The 25144-nt window shown below is 43.2% G+C and overlaps 1 protein-coding gene across 1 annotated transcript; it reads left to right on the forward strand.

The window, feature by feature from the left end:
- The first annotated feature begins 195 nt into the window (after nt 1–195).
- Nucleotides 196–23344, forward strand: LOC105396758. The gene is made up of 24 exons (XM_048628067.1): nt 196–710; nt 1561–1716; nt 2451–2570; nt 2880–2941; nt 3510–3545; nt 4152–4362; nt 6955–7048; nt 7326–7470; nt 7870–8003; nt 12102–12264; nt 12812–12955; nt 13424–13531; nt 13985–14214; nt 15505–15652; nt 16074–16214; nt 17267–17412; nt 18053–18379; nt 18415–19380; nt 19775–19868; nt 20309–20542; nt 21061–21156; nt 21637–21744; nt 22705–22812; nt 23160–23344. The coding sequence occupies exons 1-24, from the start codon at nt 545–547 to the stop codon at nt 23283–23285; spliced, it is 4263 nt and encodes a 1420-aa protein (XP_048484024.1). The 5' UTR covers nt 196–544; the 3' UTR covers nt 23286–23344.
- The last annotated feature ends 1800 nt before the right edge of the window (nt 23345–25144 follow it).

Raw genomic sequence — 25144 nt, forward strand, 5'->3', positions numbered from 1 at the left:
TTCAAAATTTCAAACAAATAAATTAACCAATAATAATCTATCGGTAATGAAAATAATACGAAATTGTAAATAAAATTTATTATACTCTCGCGCGTGGCTGTTGTTATTACGAATAAAAAAAGAAGAATACCTTATACGACGCAAGTGCAGTGGCCAGTGACCATAGACAAGCTTCGTACCGTGATGCCATAGACAAAATCATAGCGTCGCCATGAGCGGATGTTGTTTATGAACGACATTTTCATAGTGCTCCGAAATTGCTATAGAATGTGTTTATTTTCCCTTTATTTCATAAATATTGGCTAAATTCTGCGGGGCAGAGAAGTTATATTGACGATAAGAAAATTTTAAGCTGATACGCTCATGTTTTGTCTATAAAACCGATTGTCGTTTTTTTGTGTTTGCTATAGCGGGAAATCTACGCTGTGACGCGTACAAACGCTGATATATTCATCGCTACGGCTAGAAAAGTGTCGTAACGTCGTGTTATGAGTGCTACAATCGTTTGATAGAGCATTTGCATTAGAAATTAACAAAATCAACAATGTCTGAAGAAATGGCGGTGACGGATACTGGTAGTGGAGAAGAAGCTAAACTAAACGGTGATGAGGCTGCGGCCGCGAGCGCGACGGGGGCTACAGAGGCCAGCGTGGAGCCAACTACTCAGACTCCTCAAGATCCAGCCGAAGGAAGCACATCACAACCCACAGGCAAGACATTTTCAAACCTAACCTATAACTATTTATTTAGCAACCATTTTACTACTTTAGTGGCCTGATTGTGGCTATTCGTGTAATTCCTGTACATATCTATTCATAAACGCCTTCAGTTTGCTGTTAAAGTCACGTATTTTATTGTTACTTTAGTTTTGTGAGCAATACAAGTAGTTTATTTAAGAACTATTTGTAGTATAGATTATTAGTGGACTTTACCTCATGCATGTATGCTGTAGGGTTAATTTAAGTCATCACGCGGCTCGTTTTCTTTATATGAATCGTATATCCTTAATAATAGACTTATAAGTATTTGTCGCTTAAAATATAATGTCTCGGGTAATTAGCGGGATAAGAAAAATATTTTTGGTTGAAAATTATTCTTTCTGTTCTTATTACAACTTTGTCAATGATCAAGGTTATTTAATGTATGTGTATATTGACTTTGGACAAATATGGTTTATAAATGCCATAATTTCATTGCAATTATTGTCTAAATAAGATCTTGGAGTATACCTCAATCTATGTATGTATAGGACTCGTTGATTATAAGTTGCTATTGCATTATACATGAGCCCGCAGTTGTTAATCTATTCAATGTTGATGTTGGAGTTAATGTTAGTTTCCAGTATTATAAGAGCTCTGTTGTATTTTAGTACTTTTGAACCCGACCTCTAATGGAGGTTGGCAGTCAGTTCTGCAATCTCCTCTCTATTCTTCCCCAAGTGCATCAGCTGTTCTACTCTGATGACTCCCATCCATTCTGTTATGTTGTGAAGCCACAACTACCCATTCTGAATTTCGGGTACAATCTTTAAACAAATTCTAATTTCCTTTACTCTTGCAGACAAACCTGAAATGAAAGAAGCGGAGGAGTCAGAAGAAGCCGGTCCCCGGAAGCGCAGAGCATCGTCAGCGTTCAGTGATGATGCCAACACCGACTTCCGAGGGTTCGACAAGAGCAACCTCGATGACTCCACTGTAGAGTACAACCGGGTTTTGGGTGAGCATTATAATTTATGTATAGTATGCAGGAAGAAAGATGATATTATCATCCATAAGAGTCTTTTTTTGTTTTGAGATTCCATACCATAAATAAATCATTAATTAGTATTTTGTACCATGTAAAAAATATTACACATTAACTCACTAGATATGAATTGTAGAATAACCCAATAACAATTTGTTTGTAAAGATTGGAAGCAACTACATGCGCGTAATAGATAAGCGCTCAGCTAGCAGTAACACCGCACTGCCTGAAATATATCCTACTCGCTCTTACATCGCACATCTAAGCGCGCATGGGTTGATTCACGTCTCTTTCGCACTAAGAAATAATTCTACTTACTACCTGCTTATTAATGTCAACTGCCAGACCGACACAATTAAACCTTCTAGGTTTCGTGTCATTTGATGTAAATTATAATTTAAGATTTTATACATAATAAATAAATAAATAAATAATGTACACTTATAAGATAAATCATATGAAGACTGCCTAATAAAGAGTAACGGAAGGTCCATCCTAAAGCCATGACATGATTTGATTAATATTTTTCTAGGGACAAACTATAATAATAAACAAATCAAACATTATGTAAATTTTCTTGTAAATAGTTTCGCAGCTATAGAGTACAAGCTTCAGAGTACAGCACTACCAACAGACCCTATCAAGTTGTTTTAAGCAATTTCATAACATCTCTTGTTCATTCATTATACATTCCTTCGACTTGTCAGAGCGCATGGAAGCGGAGGTCTCTGCGGCGAGCGAGGCGCTGGTGCCGGTGCGCAGCGTGGTCGCCACGCCCACCGGGGTCACCCGGGTCAGCAAGCGACTGCGTCAGGACACTGGCACAGGTAACAGAACGAAAGAAAATGAATTTAATTAAATACAATACACAAAAAATATACAAGTAATTCACAACAACATAAAAAGTTATAAGAACTAAATTAGGTTCTATGATCTAAATTTGGTAACGCAGCCTGCGTTACCGTTACATTCCTACCCTCAAATTTATTGACCGTATTATACCTACATTTACAACAAGGAATTTATTCCCAGGTCTTAGATGTTCATAGAAATAGATATGCATCACTGCATCTCAGAATAGTACACTACTTACATATTTATCTTGAACAGATGTTAACTAAAAAATGTGTTTATAGATGGATCCAGGCCCTCCTCCGCGCTTTCATCTCGGTCTGATGGTGAAGGTGTTTCCACTGATGTAAGTTACGCTGTTTTATTTATTACATACAAATTAATCATATTAATTAATATGATGTCCAGTCTTCCTTAGGTAATGAGTGAAGCTTATTCAAAAACATGTAAACCATACAAACATCTCATGCATGGCGAAGCATTTATCTTGTTGTGAGTGTGTGACCACATAAGCAAACAAAGCGTGGGACGCCCTTCTCGCGCTTCTCGGAAGCCCCCTTTCCAGCAGTGGTTGATGGTTGGCTGATAATGATTCTGAAAATGTCTACAATAGTATAAAATATATCGAATACCCCAATAGCAGGAAAGCACTCAATATGCAGTAGTTCCATCAAACCCGTTTACCTACGAACTCAAAGAAGATAGTCATAATCATAAACCATCTTATTATGAAACATAGACTAAATGTAGTTCTAGTCTAGAACAGGTTTTAGTCTAGAGATTTTATACAAATCAGTAGCCTACAGCCGGGTTTAAACCAGTACTATCTTTAGTCTCTTTTATAATAATAGGGAAATAGTTGGAATAAGAAATTAGCTGTAAATATACATTAATATTTGTTTCTCCGGACGCAGCTGCCCCCTCCAGCCACGACGGTGGTTCCGGTTGTGGTTAGTTTCTGTTTCCGCCTCTATGTGTTGTAGTCTATGGTCTTCTTTGTTTTTAAAAATAGTACCTACACAACAAAATAGGATGCATGCTGGGAAAATTACTCATATGTTTTTAATTTAGTGATTAAGGTAACCATTAATATCTGGGGAATAACATAAATATGTAAATGATTATAATGGTTAATAATAAAAATATAAATATGTATTCTATATTAGTCTTCTTCTTTGCAATATTTTATTTCTGGTGTGCACTATATCTATAACATCATAAAGTAAAATAGTTGCACAGTCACTTGAGAAGATTAATCCTATCATTTCTGATATATAGTTTTAAACTGGGTATATTTAAACACAACTTACATAACAATACTTGATATAATCTGTGTACACAGCCCTTTATATGGTATGGTAAACCTACTATGAGGCTGAAACTTGAAGAAGACGCCTAGCGAAGCTGTTTCTTGCCAGAGGTCCGCTTTAAGTCTCAGCTTTTAATCAATATTAGGCTCCACTTCACTCCACTAAATACCTCCGATGCTACACACAATATTTTCAACAATTCTCCAAAACATTAACTTATCTAATCAACCTCCCCCCCCACCCCAGCTGGCTTCAAGCGCAGCCTCCTCCCCCGCGCACCGCGGCGCCCGGCGCGCCACCACGGAGATGTCCTCACCCCTTCTCCGGGTGCCTCTGGAGAGGGGCTGGCGGCGCGAGCTGGTGTACCGCGCCGCGCTCGACTCGCACTCGCGACGCAACGCCGATATATACTACTACATGCCGAGTGGGAAGAAGCTACGGTCTACTAGAGAGGTGAGTCAATCTTCTTCTTCTTCACCCCTTCTCCGGGTGCCGCTGGAGAGAGGCTGGCGGCGCGAGCTGGTGTACCGCGCGGCGCTCGACTCGCACTCGCGACGCAACGCCGATATATACTACTACATGCCGAGTGGGAAGAAGCTAAGGTCTACTAGAGAGGTGAGTCAATCTTCTTCTTCTTCACCCCTTCTCCGGGTGCCGCTGGAGAGAGGCTGGCGGCGCGAGCTGGTGTACCGCGCGGCGCTCGACTCGCACTCGCGATTCAACGCCGATATATACTACTACATGCCGAGTGGGAAGAAGCTACGGTCTACTAGAGAGGTGAGCCAAATCTTCTTCTTCTTTAGCCTATAGCAGTCGTGTGCCGCTGGAGCGGGGCTGGCGGCGCGAGCTGGTGTACCACGCGGCGCTCGACTCGCACTCGCGACGCAACGCCGATATATACTACTACATGCCGAGTGGGAAGAAGCTACGGTCTACTAGAGAGGTGAGACAAATCTTCTTCTTCAGCCTACAGCAGTCCACAAAAAGTCCTCAAAAAGCGCGCCACGGAATGCGATCTATAACTATCCGCATCCATCTACTACTACATGCCTGACGGGAAGAAGTTAAGGTCTACAAGAGAGGTGAGTCAAATCTTCTTCTTCAGCCTATAGCAGTCCACTGCTAGACGTAGGCCTATAAAAAGCGCGCCGACATCTATTATTACATGCCTAGCGAGAAGAAGCTACGGTCTACTAGAGAGGTGAGTCAAAGCTTGTTCTTCTTCAGCCTATAGCAGTCCACTGCTAGACGTAGGTATCTAAAAAAAGCGCGCCACGGAATGCGATCTATATCTTTCCGCCTACATCTACTACTACATACCAGCTGCGCTCTACGAGGGAGGTGAGTATAGCGAATACCTCGTGTGTACTGCGAGCTGGTGTACCGCGCCGCGCTCGACTCGCACTCGCGAGGCAACGCCGACATCTACTACTACATGCCTGGCGGGAAGAAGCTACGGTCTACGAGGGAGGTGAGTCAAATCTTCTTCTTCAGCCTATAGCAGTCGTGTGCCGCTGGAGCGGGGCTGGCGGCGCGAGCTGGTGTACCGCGCCGCGCTCGACTCGCACTCGCGACGCAACGCCGATATATACTATTACATGCCGAGTGGGAAAAAGCTAAGGTCTACGAGAGAGATGAGTCCATAGGTCGCTGGTTCATATCCGGCTCGAAGGACCAAATGTAAGGGAGAAAGAGTTTCCCCCTACAGTCCTTAGATCGGATCTTGATGGCTGTTGAGTGAAAGACGCCTGTTATACTGGTTATACGTATGTTCAATCACTGATTTATTTCTATAATTAATGCTATTTAACTATGTGCCTTACGTGCATGTAAAAGGTATTCTCGCATTGGTCAGCATTATTATTACCGACTAATCTGGATGTATAATCTAATGTGTACGACTGTACGAGATAAACCGTCCAAATACCTCGTGTGTACCGCGAGCTGGTGAACCGCGCCGCGCTCGACTCGCACTCGCGACGCAACGCCGATATATACTACTACATGCCGAGTGGGAAGAAGCTACAGTCTACGAGGGAGGTGAGTCCATAGGTCGCTGGATCATATCCGGCTCGAAGGACCAAATGTAGGGGAGATCAAAAAACTACGAGAGGTGAGTCAAATCTTCTTTTTCAGCCTATAGCAGTCTACTGCTAGACGTAGGAATATCAAAAAGCGCGCCACGGAATGCGATCTATAACTATCCGCATTCATCTACTACTACATGCCCGGCGGGAAGAAGCTACGGTCTACTAGAGAGGTGAGTAGTGCGTGCAATCCATAGGTCGCTGGACCATATCCGGCTCGAAGGACCAAATGTAGGGGAGATCAAAAAACTACGAGAGAGGTGAGTCAAATCTTCTTCTTCTTCAGCCTACAGCAGTCCACCGCTGGACGTAGGCCTCTCAAAAAGCGCGCCACAGAATGCGATATATGTATATCTTTCAGCATCCATCTACTACTAGGTACATGCCCGGCGGGAACAAGCTGCGCTCTACTAAGGAGATGAGTAGTGTAAATAAATAATGATAAATAAATAAATATGTGGGGACAGCTGACACACAGCCATCCGACCCCAAGCTAGGCAGAACCTGTGTTATGGGTGTCGGACAGCTGATATATCTACACAAATACATAGATAGATACATATTGAATATATAAGAGACAACCAGACACAAGGCAAACACAAATGCTCATCACACAAATGTTTGCCCTGGGCGGGATTCGACCCTGCGGCCTCCAGCTTCGGAAGCAGCTTCACTACCGTCTTAGCTACGGTGCCGTCAAAAGTGCCTCTACATCGTGTGTACTGGGAGATGTCCTCCCCATGCCCGAGGGAGGTGAGTAATATACAGGATGTGGCAAAAGTTAGTGCGGCTAAAAAGGCCACAGTAAGCCTAAGGGAGTGACCCACAGGGTCTTTCATTAGTTTCATGTATTTGTGTCCACGACATGCCGTTTACAGAATACCCCTAGCCCTTGCCCTACGAAGTCACAAGCTTTATTCATGATCTTTCAAGTAATCGGTGTATGTTTTGTCCTCAGATAGCGGAAAATCTCTCAGGGACGGGCTTGACCCTAGAAAACTTCTCCTTCTTCAAAGAACCGCTCGGAGTTGACGATCCTGAAAAAGAAATTATTCGGTATGCATCCTTTCAATGTTTAAATATCTCTATACATATTCCTACATAAATCATCACTGGCCTCTACATCTATTACAGACGATTTATGTAAAGCCCTATTCAATACTATATCAATAAATATCATTATCAATGCCAGGCATTTTCCGCACTAACTTCCTTTCAGAATCCTAATAGATGACATAGATCTATTAGGATTCTGAAAGGAAGTTAGTGCGGAAGTGGCTAACAACTTAGAATCACTTCCATCCAAGCTATAACCGAAACCTGTTCCCAACAGAGACGCCAAAATGATCCGTAAGAGCGAGGTGGCGCCGCCGCCCGCGCCCGCCCCCGTCGAGGGCAAGCGCACGCCCAAGCCCAAGCCGCCCAAGGGCGCCAGCCCCGAGCCTCCCAGTGTCAAGTCGCCGCCGGCTAAGATCAGGGTACGTTTTATGTGAATTTGTGAAGGTCTAAGTGTTAGAAATACACGCGAAGGATGACGTGTGATGTTTGCGTTTTCATCTGTGAACTCACAATCTGGCACAATCGTTTTTATAGTGTATAAAATCGATGCGATGCATAGAATATGTTGGATAATGTTAGCGGTTAGTGTCAGAAAGATAATTTTAATTATCAGGCAAGCATAGCGTGTTAAGCCCTCGGGTCCACCTTATACAGGCAGCTAGTAGTGGCGGGAAAGTTTTGTGGTGCTACTTGGACGAAACCTATGTTTACTAGTGTAGCAGTGGACAATTACAGTCTGGTGATAATGAAATCAAAATGACTTCTCAAGTGTAAATTTTTCGATGAACGATTACTGACATACCATTCGCTATCCGCAGGTGAAATCCATGGGAGCCCGGCTAAGCAGCGGTGGCGCCACCACGCCGACGACGCAGAAACCGCCTCCAAAGAAACAAGAGAAGCCAGCGCCATCTAGCGCCGACAACAACAACACCACGTGGAAGAAACCCAGGTATGTCACAGACTTGATACTCGGCGGGAACGACGGAATATGGACCTTATTGCACGTGGGATTGTGGCCGTTTAGCTCTCTGCTAAGGTTCATGGACTCGCGGTTCAGTAAGAACGATAATAGCTGCTCTTTGATCGTTTAAGTCTGTTTGGTTAAGTCTAGGTAACTACTTTATTTGGTAGCGTTTTATCATTAGAGATTACTAGTATAGGGTCTCAGCACATATAAGCAAAGGGATCGCCTTTTTTCTTCTATCAACCAGGCGTCTGCGAGCTCGCGTTCTACTGGTTGACAGAAGAAAAAGAGACGATCCCTTTACGTTACGCTTATATGTGCGGTGACCTTAAGGCGCCACTTACTGAAGCGCGTTTTCATGAATCCGAATCTAAAATGGTGTAATATGTAATGACTAACGACAGTTGCAAAACAGGGATGCAAGATAAGGATATGATATAGGATGCGCGAGTAAGAGGGAATGAACTAGTGCTGTCATTGTAGATCGTTACTTATTATTCATTATTTTCAAGACTTATAGAATAAATTTAGAATTATTTGGTTGTGACTCGAAGAAATTATTGTGGGACGTGCTCATGTGTTTATAAGCAATAAGGTCCATTTTCCTTCTAAGAATAACAGTACGAAATAAGTACTGCTAGTCATTTAATTAATCAAGTATATTTCACTCAAGTTTGCATTATGAACTAATGAAATACAAACTAGTAATATTCCAAGAGACACAAAAATTTAAATAAGTTTGATACATTTTCCTTAAAAAATATTTTTATATTTGATAGGTTTGTTCCTCTAGTTTTAGTGATTTATAAACGACTTTTCAATGTGCATTTTCTGTGTTAGGTAAAATATCTTATTTTGTAAGATAAAATCATTGACATCGTATACATGTGTTAAATATAATCGTTTTAGGGTTAAAATCCATCAGGTATGTGGTAGGCATTCGTTGCAAAAAGTAGTGACAATATCTAATGATATTGCTAATGCGTTCTCACATATCTGATGAGAACAAATCCTTGCGTTTAAAAGTGCCAGCAAAAATTTTGATGCTACTTTTTTTCGTATAGATTTTTTATATTTTTACAAATAAATTTTACCAATCCTTCGTCGTCATTTTTTTCTGTGTCATTGCCACAATCCGATGATCCGATTGGTTTAAATTTACTTAGGTTCTGTAGAATATTTCTCATCAGTCGAGTGCTGGCCATAAAATAACTTTATGTATCTTAATATTGTATTTTGATACGAAATTGACCTTTACGTCTGTACTACAAAGTGTTTTTTTGCAGTTTAAAGCTTTAATTATTTTACATTGTAACTATGTATGTCACCCCAGCAGACCATCTAGTCCTTAAAATTATATTTAAGCCGATATTAATAAATAATTAAGGCTATTAATGTACCACCGAATAGTCTGCTGGTATGACAAGTAATGAAGCGGGCCCCCTAATGTATTTCGATGTCAAAATGTATGGTGGATTTGGCACTTAAACCAGTCAAATATGATATTTTAACCTAACTCAGAATTGGTGCTGGTAGTTTTGTTAAGTTTTCTTTCAACAAAACGACGAGAAAGTAAGATTCAAAGACATTGATTGATGAGAATCTAATGACGCTCTACAAGGAAGGGTTATTATTTTATTTATTATTTCTTTTGTCTACTTCCATATCTGATCTTTTATATTGGCAGTAAGTATATGGTTTGCAGCGCAAAATACATGCATGAAGATAAAATTTAAAACATCTTGGGGGCTCGCTCAAATAACGCTAGTGTTATATGACACTATCATTCCATCAGTGTTAAGTTTGGTGCCTCTTAAAGTATCGTTTATTATATCTAAGTACTCGTAAGTATTTTTGACATATTTTGACTCACTTTTTGCATGATAATAATTATTATGTTTTTTTTTTCACTATATACCTTTTTGGTGGGAACAGTAACGGTGCCAAGATTCATACACGAAATATTGTTCTAGAATTGAACTATTAAAAACGCTAACAACTTGAGCTCAGGTTTACCTAATTAAAGACGTATAGCCTATTTCGTCACAAATTATTTGATAATCGATCTAAAAAGCATGCAAGGCAATCGCGAGAAATTATTTTCATTTTTATAGTGCGCATATTGCAACTCGTGAAATACATTCGACACCGATTCTGAGTTAAGTATTCTTTTCCTTACTTCTCTCACGATCTCACGAATAGTACATTATGTCTGTGTCATGGGTGCCCGCATAACTAATACCATATTCATGTCATTATATCCTTACTAATATTATAAATGCGAAAGTAACTGTGTCTGTCTGTCTGTCTGTCTGTCTGTCTGTCTGTTACTCTTTCACGCGAAAACTACTGAACGGATTTGAATGAAATTTGGTATACATACGTTCTAGAAACTGGGAAAGAACATAGGCTACTTTTTATCCCGGATTTCCCACGGGAAAACTTTTTAAGGCGAAGCGAAGCGCGCGGGAACAGCTAGTAATCTAATAAATTAAGAAATAAGTCTTTGTCATTTCTTGCATGCAATAAATATTAACAATAGATTCGCCATTTGGACTTGTGTACCTGTAATAATATTGTCAGCATTGACATAGGTACGTTAGTTACGATAATGCATTTTGTATTGTTTTGTTAGGTATAAGTACTATTTTGTATTTGTACCAATAAATAACAGTTTGAGTGGCATCCGATTTTTTATTTCATCTCAAATAACAACCCTCTTAAAGTACACAATAATTATTCATTTCATTACACTTGTGACTAAAATATACTAACTAATACACAAAAACCGTTCGCATAATATCCTTGAATAATATTTGGTATGAATCTTTGACGTTATTATGGGTAGTACAAATTTTGTACTATGATTCTTATGACCGTAGATAAGCAAAGGCGTACGTATATAATGTTACATTAGCATACATCGATCTAAGAATCTAAGATAATATTTATGGCAAGAATGCAAATATCAACACTTTGTGTGTTTCTAGCTACGGCTACGTTGAAAATAGTAACAAAATTTGTTATGTGTCCGGAAGTCAGGATAGTCTTCATAAAATACTTGTAGAGGCTTTAGAGGCACCATACATTACACTTGTTCAGAGGATTTACAATATTATGTATAATGCACTCTACTATTTTCATTGAGAGTCTAATTAACATGCATATCTACAAAGTTTAATCTTAACACTGTCTAAACTGAAAAACCATACAGTAGAATTTTGAATAAAAAAATAATATTTAGACGTTCTGATAAGCAATACATATTTTAGATTTTTAGATATTGGTTACATCCAAAACTAACTTTGCTCTGGTTGGATACATTACAAGAAACCATATATCCAATGGTGGATCTATATACTGTTTATCTATGGTACAGGTGATGATATAATATGAAAATTAGGAGCTAGAAATAAACGCACCAAAACAAAATATTCTGTAGGTAACTGTTAATAACACATGTTGTACAGATGTAAGCAGTCGTAAAAAAACCTATTTTAATGTGACAACAAATATAAATGTTGTTCTTAGGGTGCCACGTGTAATTTTGAATTGCTATTAAGGCCCTCGCACATGTCAGAGGTCGTCAAACAAAAAACTGATTGATACAGATGGCGCCATAAACAATTATCTTTTATGTAAGTATTTGTATTGCTGTAAATGTAAACAATAGATTTATGTAAATCGAAGCAATTTGATCTGAGTATTTTTAAAGTTTATTCAATGCCATTGCGGAGAAAGAAACAAGCGTAACTTTGGCATCACTATCGTTAGAATTATCAGAATGGCAATGAGTTAATCATCGAAAAACACCTTCAGCAGATGGAGCCACAGTCGCTAGAGTTCGGTTGGATTTATTTTCAAGTTGTAATGTTTGTTATAGTTTGTTTGGGAAAAGTTTTAAAAACCCTGTTTTTCTATATTCTTAAAGATGTTAGCGTATATAAACTTTAGGGTGAATACTATCATTTTACACACACCTACACGGCACGTTCCTACAAACACACCACACACGCACACATGCCAACCTCTGACATTCGCGAGGGCCGCATCAGTTCTGAGACTAGGTGTCTGCGTCCCAAGCAGCGACGCGCCGGCCACTAGCCCCGCCCCCGGAGCCGCGGGGGGCGTGGCGCCGGGGGGTGTGGCCCCGCCCCCGCGCCCGCCGCCCGCGCCCGCGCGCCCGCCGCCGCCGCCGCTACAGAGCCGCCCCGAGGTGATGACGTCGCCGGAGACGCATCGACAGGTAAATGAGAGTTTTTTTTCTGATTAGAAGGGCAGTAATAAGTTTGTAGTCAGTGTCTGTCTGTGGTTAGGAACTGAAGACTTTTTTTTTTATTGATAGGCAGTTTTCTTAGATATTTTTATCATTATCTTCCTGCAACAATAGTCCTAAATCAGGTTACATTTAAACTATACAAATGAAACCCATCATCATTAGCAGTTGGGTAGTAGCTATGAGCTAGTTGTTCAAATGACTTTGATGCAAGTTAGATGATATAGTACCCGTCCAGCCTGACAACAAGACTAGCTAATCCTAATTTCGTACCAAGAATGACAGAACTAGCTTGTGACAGACCGAGGTGGCGGGAACTACACCGACAAGAGCAAGGCTCATAACAAGAGAAACCTTTATGATCTGTAATTGTGTGGCATTCCACAATACCTTCATCTACCATAGCATTGAATGCGTCCAATCATAACGCGCAACACATCTTAAAAGCCGCGTTCTGATTGGCTGCACATTAGCAGATCCAACCACACTACTTCATTCTTCATTCCCTCTCCCTCAGCCGTCCCCGCTAGTACAACAGCCCTGCTCGATCCAATGCGGCGGCGGGCGCGTGCCGAGCCTGGCGTGCGCGATGTGTCTCTGCCTGTACCACCCCGCCTGCGCCAACCACCCCGTCGACAATGACCCCGCCTTCCTTTGTAAGGTTAGTATGCTTTGGTTAATAAGTTATGGATTCTGAAGCAAGAAAATTACAATTATTTGCTGGTAAAACCTGATTGCTACTTTTAGACGAAACATTCTGTTTTAATACCATATGTAGAATTTGCTAGTTTGCATAAAAAATACGGTTCTGGTTACTTCATAAAAGGCGTAAATAGATCAAAGGTGTCCGAAGGGTGGGCAATAGGTCCGAAACATAACCCTCCAAATGAAATCAATGCAGCAATGGACACGTTTCTGTAAACTTGAAAAGTAGTTTAACAATGTCCAAATTTTATGAGGAAATACACTTTGCCACCATAATTCCGACATCATCAGCCTTCAAGTCTTTGTGGCACAATAGTTTCATTTACCCTACCACAATCTAAAACTATATACAATTATCAACATCATATATATTGAAACATTGCACACAACCACTGACAACCACCCCCCCCCTTCTCCTTCACAGAACTGCCTGAAGTGTGGGTCCCCGCCGCCGGAGCCGCCGCCGCTGGCGCACAAGCCGGCGCCGCGCCGCGCCGAGCCGCCCGCCTCCCCGCTCACCATCACCATGAAGGTACGCGTATGAACCCTGTTGCAGGTGCTCACAGTCCAGTACGAAAAAAATTGACCCCTCTTAGAGCTTCTAATACGGAAGATTAACAAATAAGGAAGATTTATTTGCAGTGGACTGGTAGATTATTACTTGTATTAGTTGTGCCATGCGTTATGTAGGTAATAATAATGAATAAAATTTCAATTTTGTTTTATGGCTCTCTGACTGTGTGTGACTAACACTGTCAATTCCGCCAATAACATGCGTTTGGAGATATAATAAAGAATACACTTGAACTTCAATATGATACCTTTTATGTGTGAAGTTCTGAATATTTATCAGCTGACTTAGTTGCAGAAATTCCTCAAAGCAGTATGTAGGCTATGAGTCTCTCTGAATCAATCCCATGTCTGCATTTGACTGCTACAGGACATTCTGCCAATTTTATCTTGACGTATTGTATTATTGCTCCAGGTGCAAGGCAGCGACGCGGGCGGGCAGCGCGTGTGGGCAGTCAAACCCACAACGGGGGCGGCAACAGTCACCGCGGGGGCGGCAATAACGGCCGGAGGCGCGGGGGCGGTGCCCGGCGGGGCGGCGGCGGCTCGGGCGCTGGCTCTCCGCCCCACGCTGCCACAGTCGCTGGCCGTGTTTAACGGACGCCGGTTTATAGTTGTGCCGAGGAATATACAAGCGCCTAATCAGTGAGTTCATGTTTCAAATATGGTTATAATCAGATCTAAGCCCGCTGGACCGAAGGCCTTAAACAGGTAGTAGTCTAAAGGCAGAGGAGAGTGTTGCGGCGCCCCTTGCGGGCTTATATGGAGAAGGAGAAATTGTTGGTTAATGATGATAAGATCGTACCAGTCTAGTTTGACACGAGCCCCTTACATATTTGGAGTTTTGCTGTAAAATTATTCTCATCCCAATTCCCATTCGGTAGCATTATAATACGGGTCAATAAGCCTCAAATGTGGTCAAAGCATGTATGTTGAAAACGGTTTTGTTTCTCTTTCAGATAACCCTGCGCTCCGCTGTCGGCGGTTACTGGTGTTTGACACACCCTGTATATCACAATCCAGTTTTTAAAACACTATATTTACTCTCATGTCGATATTTTACTCTACCTTAGTTTCAAGAAATTAATTTCCAGATAGATATTCTCGGGGTTAGAAGAAAGAATTAGGATTATTAATTAATACTTGCACACTTTCTTACTGTATTTAGTCAGCTGCTTAAATCTGTTATTCCATAACAAACAGTTAAAAGAAGAATATAGGGTCCATTATTATTTTTTCACAGTATGAATGAAAATTTAATTAATTATTTTTTATTAGTGATAGGAAAACAGTGATTAAGTTCTAAGAGATTCATTGCATCACACATTATAGTTTTAGAAATAATAACGAAAAAAATACTGCCAAAATATAAAAAAGTGTCTTATTTAAACCTATTTTGAAACCGTTGTATTCTCAATTGTGGTATCAAGTAGCTTTTTAAAGGAAAATGTATCAAACTTTGTGCAAAATAAAGTGAAGCCATGCCATACCTTTATTTTGATTGCTATTTACTTTTGTGTGTCTTGGAAACTGAACAAGGTAATGTTTAATTTATCTTTTCTTATCAAGTCTCTGTGTAAAGGCTTAAATTTAATTTATACTTGGCATAGAAGTCATAAAAGTTCGACTATTTGTTGACCTAAATCCGCGTATCCACTAAGCAATATAAAATCTAAATAAAAAATCACATGTTGAACTTTTGTTGAACAACTTTGTCTATCTACGCATCCTTTATGTCATGTTGTGCGCTTGCTAGCAACGTCGCCGCGCGTCGTTTTGCGAACATGTTGCGCGTCAATTGTTGCCTAATGGATACGTGGTTTGAAAATTGCAAGAGGAGCGTAAAGTCGCGCTCGTTGCCAGGTCGCATCGATTGAAATAGTGTTTTGAAAGCATATCCGCTCAAAGGTTAAAACAATAACATTCCTCCCCCAGCAGTGACGCTAAAGCTAAGGCGAAGGTCTCCAACGGCGCCCCAGCTGCCGCCCCGCGCCGCCGCACACGCGCCAAGGCAGATGATACCGATCACTTCACGGACTTCTACAACCTTAGCAAGGAGAAGAACTATAATATTGTTACACAGGTTAGTGGCAGGGCTGTTTGAATTTACTCTTTTAACATTAACATCATTTACACAGTCCCGGCTGCTAGGCACCTTTGTCGACGTGGATAATAAATGTCTATATAGCCACTAGTTAAACATGGTGATTTTATTGGTTCGACGTGAGTAAACGAGTTTACTAGGTCCATAAAAATGCCATGCAACTTCTCAGGGGGAAAAGCATTAGCCAGTCAGATTGGCGTTATTCGCTGACTACCCAGAGTGTATGACGTATATGAAGAACAGTTGATACTTTATACAAGGAGGCTCCTTTCGAGCACCCCTCTGCTTTCCTTTCATCTCAGTAGTCGATTGTTAAGATCATTTCCCCCTACTCTCCTCACCATCTCACTCTACCAACCATAACAATAGTGTCCATTAACTGCAATACAAAGTAAATTAGGTCTTCTCCTCTGTCTCCTGCCAGATATTCCAGTACCTGGGCATGCGGGACCTGGCGGCGTGCGCGCGTGTGTGCCGCCTGTGGCGCTCGTTGGCCCACGCGCCGCCGCTGTGGAGGCATGTCAGGATGAAGAACTCGCATGTGAGTAGATATAGGGGAGATATCATGTAAATATAGGGAGTGAATCGCCTAAGGGCGAAGATATAAAACACGCACTCACGCCTTGTACTAATGTACTCCCTTGCGGGGTAGGCAGAGGTGCATTGCTGCACCCACTTTTCGCCAGAGTGTTATGTCAGTCCCAATGTAATAGGGGGCGGGCCTATTGCCATTTTACGGGCACATCCAAGACCCGACAACAAATATCTGTGTTTAAACAAATATCTGCCCCAGCCGGGAATCGAACCCGGGACCATCGGCTCAGTAGTCAGGGTCACTAACCACTACGCCATTCGGTCGTCTATATATTCGTGCGGATGAAGAACTCTCATGTGAGTAGATATGGGGGAGATATCATGTAAATATAGGGAGTGAATCGCCTAAGGGCGAAAATATAATCAATATATTTTATGGATGGAGACCTTTGCCCAGCAGTGGGACACTAGAGGTTAAGAAATATTTTATGGATAAGGGTTCAAAAATACAACGAAACTCACACGTGAGTACACACACACACACACTGTGGCGCTCGCTCGCGCACGCGCCGCCGCTGTGGAGGCACGTGCGGATGAAGAACTCTCATGTGAGTAGATCTTTTTATACATCTCGGTATTTAGATTTCTTTCAGTATCCACGTTTTTGATCAGTGGTCGAATTGGACTTACTCACGAACCGAACACACTAACGGATGTCTCCCGGAAAGTATGCTGTATAAAAAATTTGATACAAGCAAAATACTTCAGTTTTACCAATAACCAGTCTTGCATTTAGACCTATTCCTGATCCTTCGAGCCGGATTACGAAATCAGAAGTCGGTTTTTGATTTGGAACTTATCAAAAGCAGGCAGTGTTTTCTGAACTTAAGTGCGGAAGCACACGGTGCGTGCCACCTTTGTGTAAACACTGGTTTGTAATTTTGACAATCAAGAGTAGTCAAAAGCCTGTAAATATATTTCCTGCCAAGTATTTTTTCATCCAAATTTCATATTTCTTTATTTATATCCTCCATGTTAACATCCACTTATTCCCTACAGGTGAGCGACTGGGCGGGCCTCTGCGCGAACCTCCAGCGGCACGGCACGACCCGGCTGGACCTGCGCAAGATGTTGCTGCCTCAGAACGACGACGCCTTCTGGCAGGCCTTCGCCACGCACATACCCACTGTTACTACTATTGAGAGGTTCATACACTATACTACACTCACGGGCAGTGAAAAGGTTCTACTGAGAATAACACGAAATTACTCCTTAACGGAAAAGGCTAGCTTGACGCCTTCTGCAACACTGAAGCATATTTTCAGAGCATCGATAGGATATTACCAACTAAAAACAATAATATTTTGTTCAAACTTTTAATGAAATATTTGAAAAAAATGGGGTCGTTTGGTGTCGGCATTTTGTCAGTGGAACTTTTTCATTGCCCGTGAGTGTATAATAGAATAATAATACGCGGTATTTGTAGTATTCTGTTTATGTCAATAACTAATGAGGAAGACCGAGGACGGATTAATGTGATGCTTCTTTTGAAGAGTGTAGAAGTTGGATACATTGTTGTCACGGTTTAATGCGATTGGCCCTGGCGTAGTCACCGAGACGCTAAGAAGTAGACTCACCTTCAACATTTTACCATCAGCCCATAATGGAAACCTAGTCTGCCGATTATCGTTTCTGCGGCAGGTATGGCCGGCCGGAGCCATTTCAATTTTAACACGAAAAATATTTTAGTAACCTTATTGTCGTCCGAATTACCTCACCAAACCCGGGCGTAGCATAACTTTATAGCATCAATAATAAACCATATTACCCCTTATCCCCCAACAGGATAGAGCTATGCCGGTGCCCCGCCAGCGCCGTGGAGGCGGTGTGCAAGCTGCGCTCCCTGCGCTCCCTGTCGGCGCTGGCAGTCCGCGACGCGCGCCTCGACCCCTGGCCGCTGGCAGACCTGGCGCAGCTGCACGAGCTCAGGTGTGTCCTCATCATCACCAGCACTACAGGAGCAGGAGGCGCCTTGACCCCTGGCCGCTGGCAGACCTGGCGCAGCTGCACGAGCTCAGGTGTGTCCTTATCATCATCACCAGCACTACAGGAGCAGTGGAGGCGCCTCGACCCCTGGCCGCTGGCAGACCTGGCGCAGCTGCACGAGCTCAGGTGTGTCCTCATCATCACCAGCACTACCGGAGCAGTGGAGGCGCCTCGACCCCTGGCCGCTGGCAGACCTGGCGCAGCTGCACGAGCTCAGTTGTGTCCTCATCATCACCAGCACTACAGGAGCAGTGGAGGCGCCTCGACCCCTGGCCGCTGGCAGACCTGGCGCAGCTGCACGAGCTCAGGTGCGTCCTCATCATCACCAGCACTACAGGAGCAGTGGAGGCGCCTCGACCCCTGGCCGCTGGCAGACCTGGCGCAGCTGCACGAGCTCAGGTGTGTCCTCATCATCACCAGCACTACAGGAGCAGTGGAGGCGCCTCGACCCCTGGCCGCTGGCAGACCTGGCGCAGCTGCACGAGCTCAGGTGTGTCCTCATCATCACCAGCACTACAGGAGCAGTGGAGGCGCCTCGACCCCTGGCCGCTGGCAGACCTCGCCCAGCTGCACGAGCTCAGGTGCGTCCTCATCATCACCAGCACTACAGGAGCAGTGGAGGCGCCTCGACCCCTGGCCGCTGGCAGACCTGGCGCAGCTGCACGAGCTCAGGTGTGTCCTCATCATCACCAGCACTACAGGAGCAGTGGAGGCGCCTCGACCCCTGGCCGCTGGCAGACCTCGCCCAGCTGCACGAGCTCAGGTGCGTCCTCATCATCACCAGCACTACAGGAGCAGTGGAGGCGCCTCGACCCCTGGCCGCTGGCAGACCTCGCCCAGCTGCACGAGCTCAGGTGCGTCCTCATCATCACCAGCACTACAGGAGCAGTGGAGGCGCCTCGACCCCTGGCCGCTGGCAGACCTGGCGCAGCTGCACGAGCTCAGGTGTGTCCTCATCATCACCAGCACTACAGGAGCAGTGGAGGCGCCTCGACCCCTGGCCGCTGGCAGACCTGGCGCAGCTGCACGAGCTCAGGTGCGTCCTCATCATCACCAGCACTACAGGAGCAGTGGAGGCGCCTCGACCCCTGGCCGCTGGCAGACCTGGCGCAGCTGCACGAGCTCAGGTGCGTCCTCATCATCACCAGCACTACAGGAGCAGCGGGCCCGGTGGAGGGGGTGTGCAAGCGCCGTGCAGATGTGTCATCATCAGAATAAGTACATGAATAATTTACAGGTGGACATAAATCTGTCTCAAAGGAATCCCACAAGGTTCTTCCATTGCCGGCTGAGATCGTCTAAATCGTCCACGGTATTTAACATAGCGCTTGAACGCTAACCTTCGATGCAACGGCGCATCGCAGGGATTCCATAGGAGAGAGCGTGTTTGTTTTGGGAGCTTGTATCGAGCTGTTTTGCAGTTTACTGCACTAGCCAATAAACAACAGTTTGTGATACTAACCACTGCCCCATCATATAGGTATCTTATCCACAATATAAATAAATGTTTGTTTTCTGCAGGTTAAAGAGCATGACCGGCCTGTCTCTGACGCGGGACCTCAGTCCACTCGCCAAGCTGAGCCACCTGCAGCACCTGTCACTCACATCTATCAAGGTACGTTTTACACATCTAATATAGGATAATGAAGTTTTATAATTAACCATTCAGAGATTCACCTTTAATCCTCTCACGCAAAAGTAGTTTCCCGTGGCATATTTCGTGCTAATTTTGTTAAGTAGATTAGACGGTCTGTTTAACAATATCCCTGATTCCTATCCTGGAATACGATTTTTTCCGAAACGATGGTAAACTGACTTACATATATTTAGCCGATCGAAAACAATTTCACATCGACTGAATTTATATTCCATTATCTTTCCCAACAGCAACTAACTGCCATTTTCAATAACTCTATCTACCGATGACTGGTAGTTACTTTCATACTATTTTGACACATTGAAAGTTACAACATAGAAAGTAACTACCAGTCATCGGTAGGTAGCGTAATTGAAACTGGCGATAAATCTATAACATTCCATTCCTTTCCCCAACAGGAGCTAGGCATATGGTCGTGCGAGATCGTCGGCTCGCTCAAACAGCTCGTCTCTCTAGAACTGGGCGAGTGCACATTCGGCGCTCGATTCGGGGCGGCGCTCCGGGGGCTGACGCGGCTGACTCGGCTGAGACTCGAACGGGGGACGGCTGACTGCGCGGCGCCCGCGCTGCTGAGGGCGCTGGCTCAGCTGCCCAGGCTTACTACGATGGAGCTGGTTAATTTTGATGTTAAGGTTAGTGAGCTGTTTGTCGAAATGTGCCTCATGATTGATGACCTTCCGACCCATTTCAGCCATGGCGACTGCCATCGACTCCTAATTTACTGTGACGCTTAAAGCGCACATATGCCTCATTGTGCCTCATATGCTTGAAGCTGTAAATAGTCGACCATATTGGGGATGGATGCGCTATTTGCGACAATGGTTTTAATGTAAACTCAAAAGTGGTAGCTATCCTGCACAACATGTAGTATTTATAAACGAATGATAATAAAGGATTCGGAGCGCGGCCTTGCCGCAATACACAAATAACCTGGCATAGCGCGAACCAACAACGGCGTCGCGTGGTTTTAACATATATTCCAAAGATGACCTAAAAGTTTCCCCTGCGTATTGGTCAAAGATACGGGAATGCTGATGACCATTTCCGATCTTTGCGTGCCGGCCGTTTCGTCCAACGAATGTTTTATCAAACAAGTGTCCTACTTTCATCATAACCCTGTTGATTTACCCTCATATTTCCTTCCTAACAGGTGGGTTTCGACGACGCGCTGGCGGAGTGCAAGAACATCCAGCGGCTGCTCATCATCCCCACCTACGTGTCGCAGTCCGCCACCACCAACAAACAGGTATAAATCCTCTTTTTCAATAACCTTAATCTCTAGGTATTTTATAGGAAGTATTTTCCAAATCACTATCCTTTTTTTGGCAATGGAGATTATTGAATAAGTACGGACAACGGACCCACAGTCGACTGGATCATTGCCAAAACTTATAATTTTATTGTTAATATTAAATATATAAAATAGACATTTGGAGCCCTGCCCTACGACGCAATGGCAACGTCGCCAGCGGCGACGGTATCCAAGCAGTTAGTATTGAAATGTATTGTACCTACCTAACTTGGCGACTGTGTGACAACGCCACCAAGTGAGGTTGTTCCATACATTTCGCAGCCATTAGGTACTAGTCAGGCTGGGCTCTTAAATAATTTTACTATTGGAATTCAACATTAACCCCGAATAACACAGGCTACTTTTTAACCCAGAATCCCCCGGATAAGGACGCGAAGCTGTTTGTGTTATATTACAATGTATGTATTTGTCTAGGTGCTGAGCGGCGTGCTCCGGCTGAAAGACACATTGACACACCTGATGTGGGGCGTCACCATAGAACTGCTACGCGTCACCGAGCTCTTCATCGATCAGTGCGACCAGGTACCGACACATACAGATACACACACACATCTCCAGTCAGCAATCGCCACTTGGCTCTCCACACATGTGCTACAACGCTCTGCAGTAACATTGTCTGCTACCACCTCGTGTATAGAGCTTCCACTATGTTATTGTATTTTAGACGTTTCCTTATGTCTGGTAAGTATAGTTGGTTTTCCTTTGCAGTCATCAAATATGTATGGGAATTCGACTGTCAAAAAACCAATAATATAATGGACAGAGTATAGTTCGCCGCCAAATGGCACCTTATTACAATTTGGTGCACTAGTGCAACTGTGCTGCCTTCATTGCAATTAAGACTATTTGGAGAGGTCTATGTATGTACGGAAGTGAATGATTACGGGTTAATCATAATGTTAACGTTTCTATTTTCATTATTTATTTCTTATTAATTCAGTACTGTGTGCATTTATTCATCCTCAACCCTCAACTTTCTCCCTTCATCACGACCCATTACGTCCCCACTGCTGGGGCACGGGTCTCCTTCCAATGAAGGAAGGGTTTAGGCCTAGTCCACCACGCTGGCCAAGTGCGGGTTGGTGGACCCCAACACAAGCAAGCTTGTGCTGAGAGAGTTGTCGGGTAAGTGGGCAACCCGACTGTCAGATGTTTTCAAGCCGCCCGAAGGCCTCTGACTAGGCTTAACGACTGCTACCGAAGCAGCAACCGGGACCCACGGCTTAACGTGCCGTCCGAAGCACGGAAGCGTCCAGAAAAGCACCACTTGAAATTGGTCACCCATCCAATGGCTGACCGTGTCAGTTGTTGCTTAACCTCAGCGATCAGTTACGATCACTGAGGCCCGCTCGACTACGGACTTTCTCCCTATCTACTGCCAAAACCCCAAGTCATTCAACATCCCTCACTGCTATTCCCAAGCCATTCCCCAACCCCAAGTCATTCAACAACGTATTTATTCCACCACCATTATCCTCGCAGGGAGGAGACAGCAAGAAGAAGGACATCGGCGAGTGCATCCCGGTGCTGAAGCCGGTGCCGGGGTGCCGCCTGCCCGACGAGCACCAGCCCGTGGCCGGCCCGCCGCAGGTACGTACACTGTGCCCCCCCGTTCCCCCTCACTGTGCCCCCCGTGTTGGATGATACTGAATTCTGTGAATAAATTGTTAATTTGACGGCACCGTAGCTTAGGCGGTAGTGAAACTGCTTCCGAAGCTTGGGGCCGCGGGTTCGAATCCCGCCGAGGGCAACCATTCGTGTGATGAGCACTTGTGTTTGCCTTGTGTCTGGTTGACGTTTATCTATTTAATATGTATCTATGTAGATATATCAGCTATCCGACACCCATATCACAGGCTCTGCCTAGCTTGGGGTCGGATGGCCGTGTGTGAGATGTCGCCACCGTACCATATTTATTTATTTAATTTGCACACCAGGTGGAGATCCTCCCGCTGCCGACGCTCCAGCGCCTCCTCTCAGCTCAGCTGCCCAACACCAAGCTCAAGATCCTGCGCATCCCCTTCCACGCCACCTGGCGGCAGTCGCTGGCGGACTTCCAGTAGCCGGCTTTAGTTGACCGCACTGTACTATGGCCAACCAGTTAGGGGCGCCAGCGGTAATAATCGACCTTGCAAGTTTAATATGGTTTTTATATCTGAGCATCTACACATACGTAGCACGGGGTGCAAAACTTGACGTGATAGAAATATTGCTCTCGAGGCCGCGCGATGTGAGCTAACGCGACGCAAGATTTTGTCACGTCTTGATCCCCATGCTACGTATGCTGATAAGGTAAGGGTTGCAAAGTCAGATCGCGTTGCCACAAGGTCTGTAAGAGGGCCCAGGGAAATAGATCTTTGGTGCCCTAAAGTATGGCATGGACTATGTGACAAGACAGAATACAACGCAAAAATAGCAAGCCTTTTTATTCGCGTTGTCGGCTGGTTGGTTCGTTGGTCGGTTGGTTTGTAGGTGCCCTGCGGTGGACTACGCGGCTTCATACCATCCGGTGGACACAGTTGAAGAGTTGCACGCACTGGCTAGTAATAACAGTTAGGACTCGACAGTACCTTGACGGATAATATAATGTAGGTACAGTCAACGCTATATACACGTATACACTTTAGTACCTTGTCAAAGTATAAATTCAGAAACCGTCAATGTCTTTATTGTTGTTTGTGAAGTTTAATCTGACAAGGTACAAATGTGTATGAACATGTTTCATATCCAGCTAACTGTAGATCGTACGGGAAATCGAAAAATATATCTGGTAAACTATGCTCATAGATTATAATTATACAGATATGGTTTTAAAAGATGAGCCTTGATGAGTAAAATGCGCCTTCAAAGTAACTTTAGGTAACGAAATGCCTCAAAAATGCCTGTAGCACTTACAAAGCGTTTAGAAACCACAAAGCAATACAGAATCGTTATATACTAACATAATAGTAGTGAGAGTAGTTACCTTCATATACACTTAAATCACTTTTATAGATGTTGTACTGTCTGTGTAGAGAAACATACCTTACGGGCATTCGCCTTACATTTGTCACTCCAATGAAGACTTGCCAAATGTAGTGAAGAATACTGGAGTTATCAAGCAATAAACGAATGTCCATAAGGTCTAATTTAGCACGACGAGCCCTTAACTGTTGCATGTAGACTGCTGCGGGCTGCGAGAGGCAATATTTATGACTATATTATAAATAAAATATTAGACGTAGGTTGGTTTTAGATTTCAAATCATGACTTCTGTTTTTAGGTTAGTACGGTGTATTCGCGCTCAACTTTGGTTCTTATATCAATAAATGTTTGAGTCATGATCATGAGAGACTCGCTTTAGTTTTTGACTTGTAGTTAATGTAGCTAGTAGAATGTGCTGCAAAAAGTTTAGCGCGAAGAGCACTTGTGTGATGGTTTGATGTTTATGCATATATTGTACGTTCTTTGCTTTCCTATTTTAAATGTAAAACGATTTATGAAATATCAACATTATATTTTTAATAAAGTAGTATATCGATACTAAAGTTATAAGATTGTACATATTTTAATAATATTAGGTTAGTATCAGTGCCTCTTTTGATTATTTTTGTTTTGGTGTATTCCAAAGGTTTAGTGTGAATTAGTAAATATACCTATAGATAATCTGTAGGGTTATATTAAAAGAGAAAATATTTGACATTGATTTATTTGCGTAAATATTAAGGACACGAGACGCTTATAACACCCATGTTCTAAAACAGTGAGATAATTGAGTTCAACACCAAATAGAGCGACTGATTTTAATGATAAATAAAGAATTATGTGTAATAAAAGATTTATTATTTAAAATACAAATAAATGTTTACTAAAGTACATAATGTTACAAAATGCCCGCAGCAGTATTTTGGGTCATTATATCATTTAATTTTAACTATGACTT

The sequence above is a fragment of the Plutella xylostella genome, chromosome 20 (assembly GCF_932276165.1).
Source record: "Plutella xylostella chromosome 20, ilPluXylo3.1, whole genome shotgun sequence".
In the NCBI taxonomy this organism is placed as follows: Eukaryota; Metazoa; Arthropoda; class Insecta; order Lepidoptera; family Plutellidae; genus Plutella; species Plutella xylostella.

Bases quoted from the DNA above. Each gene is read 5' to 3' on its own strand.
- LOC105396758 (XM_048628067.1), top strand. From the start codon at position 545: ATGTCTGAAGAAATGGCGGTGACGGATACTGGTAGTGGAGAAGAAGCT. The intron at 12,265-12,811 runs GTAAATGAGAGT...CCTCTCCCTCAG, and splicing joins CGCCGGAGACGCATCGACAG to CCGTCCCCGCTAGTACAACA. The intron at 12,956-13,423 runs GTTAGTATGCTT...TCTCCTTCACAG, and splicing joins ACCCCGCCTTCCTTTGTAAG to AACTGCCTGAAGTGTGGGTC.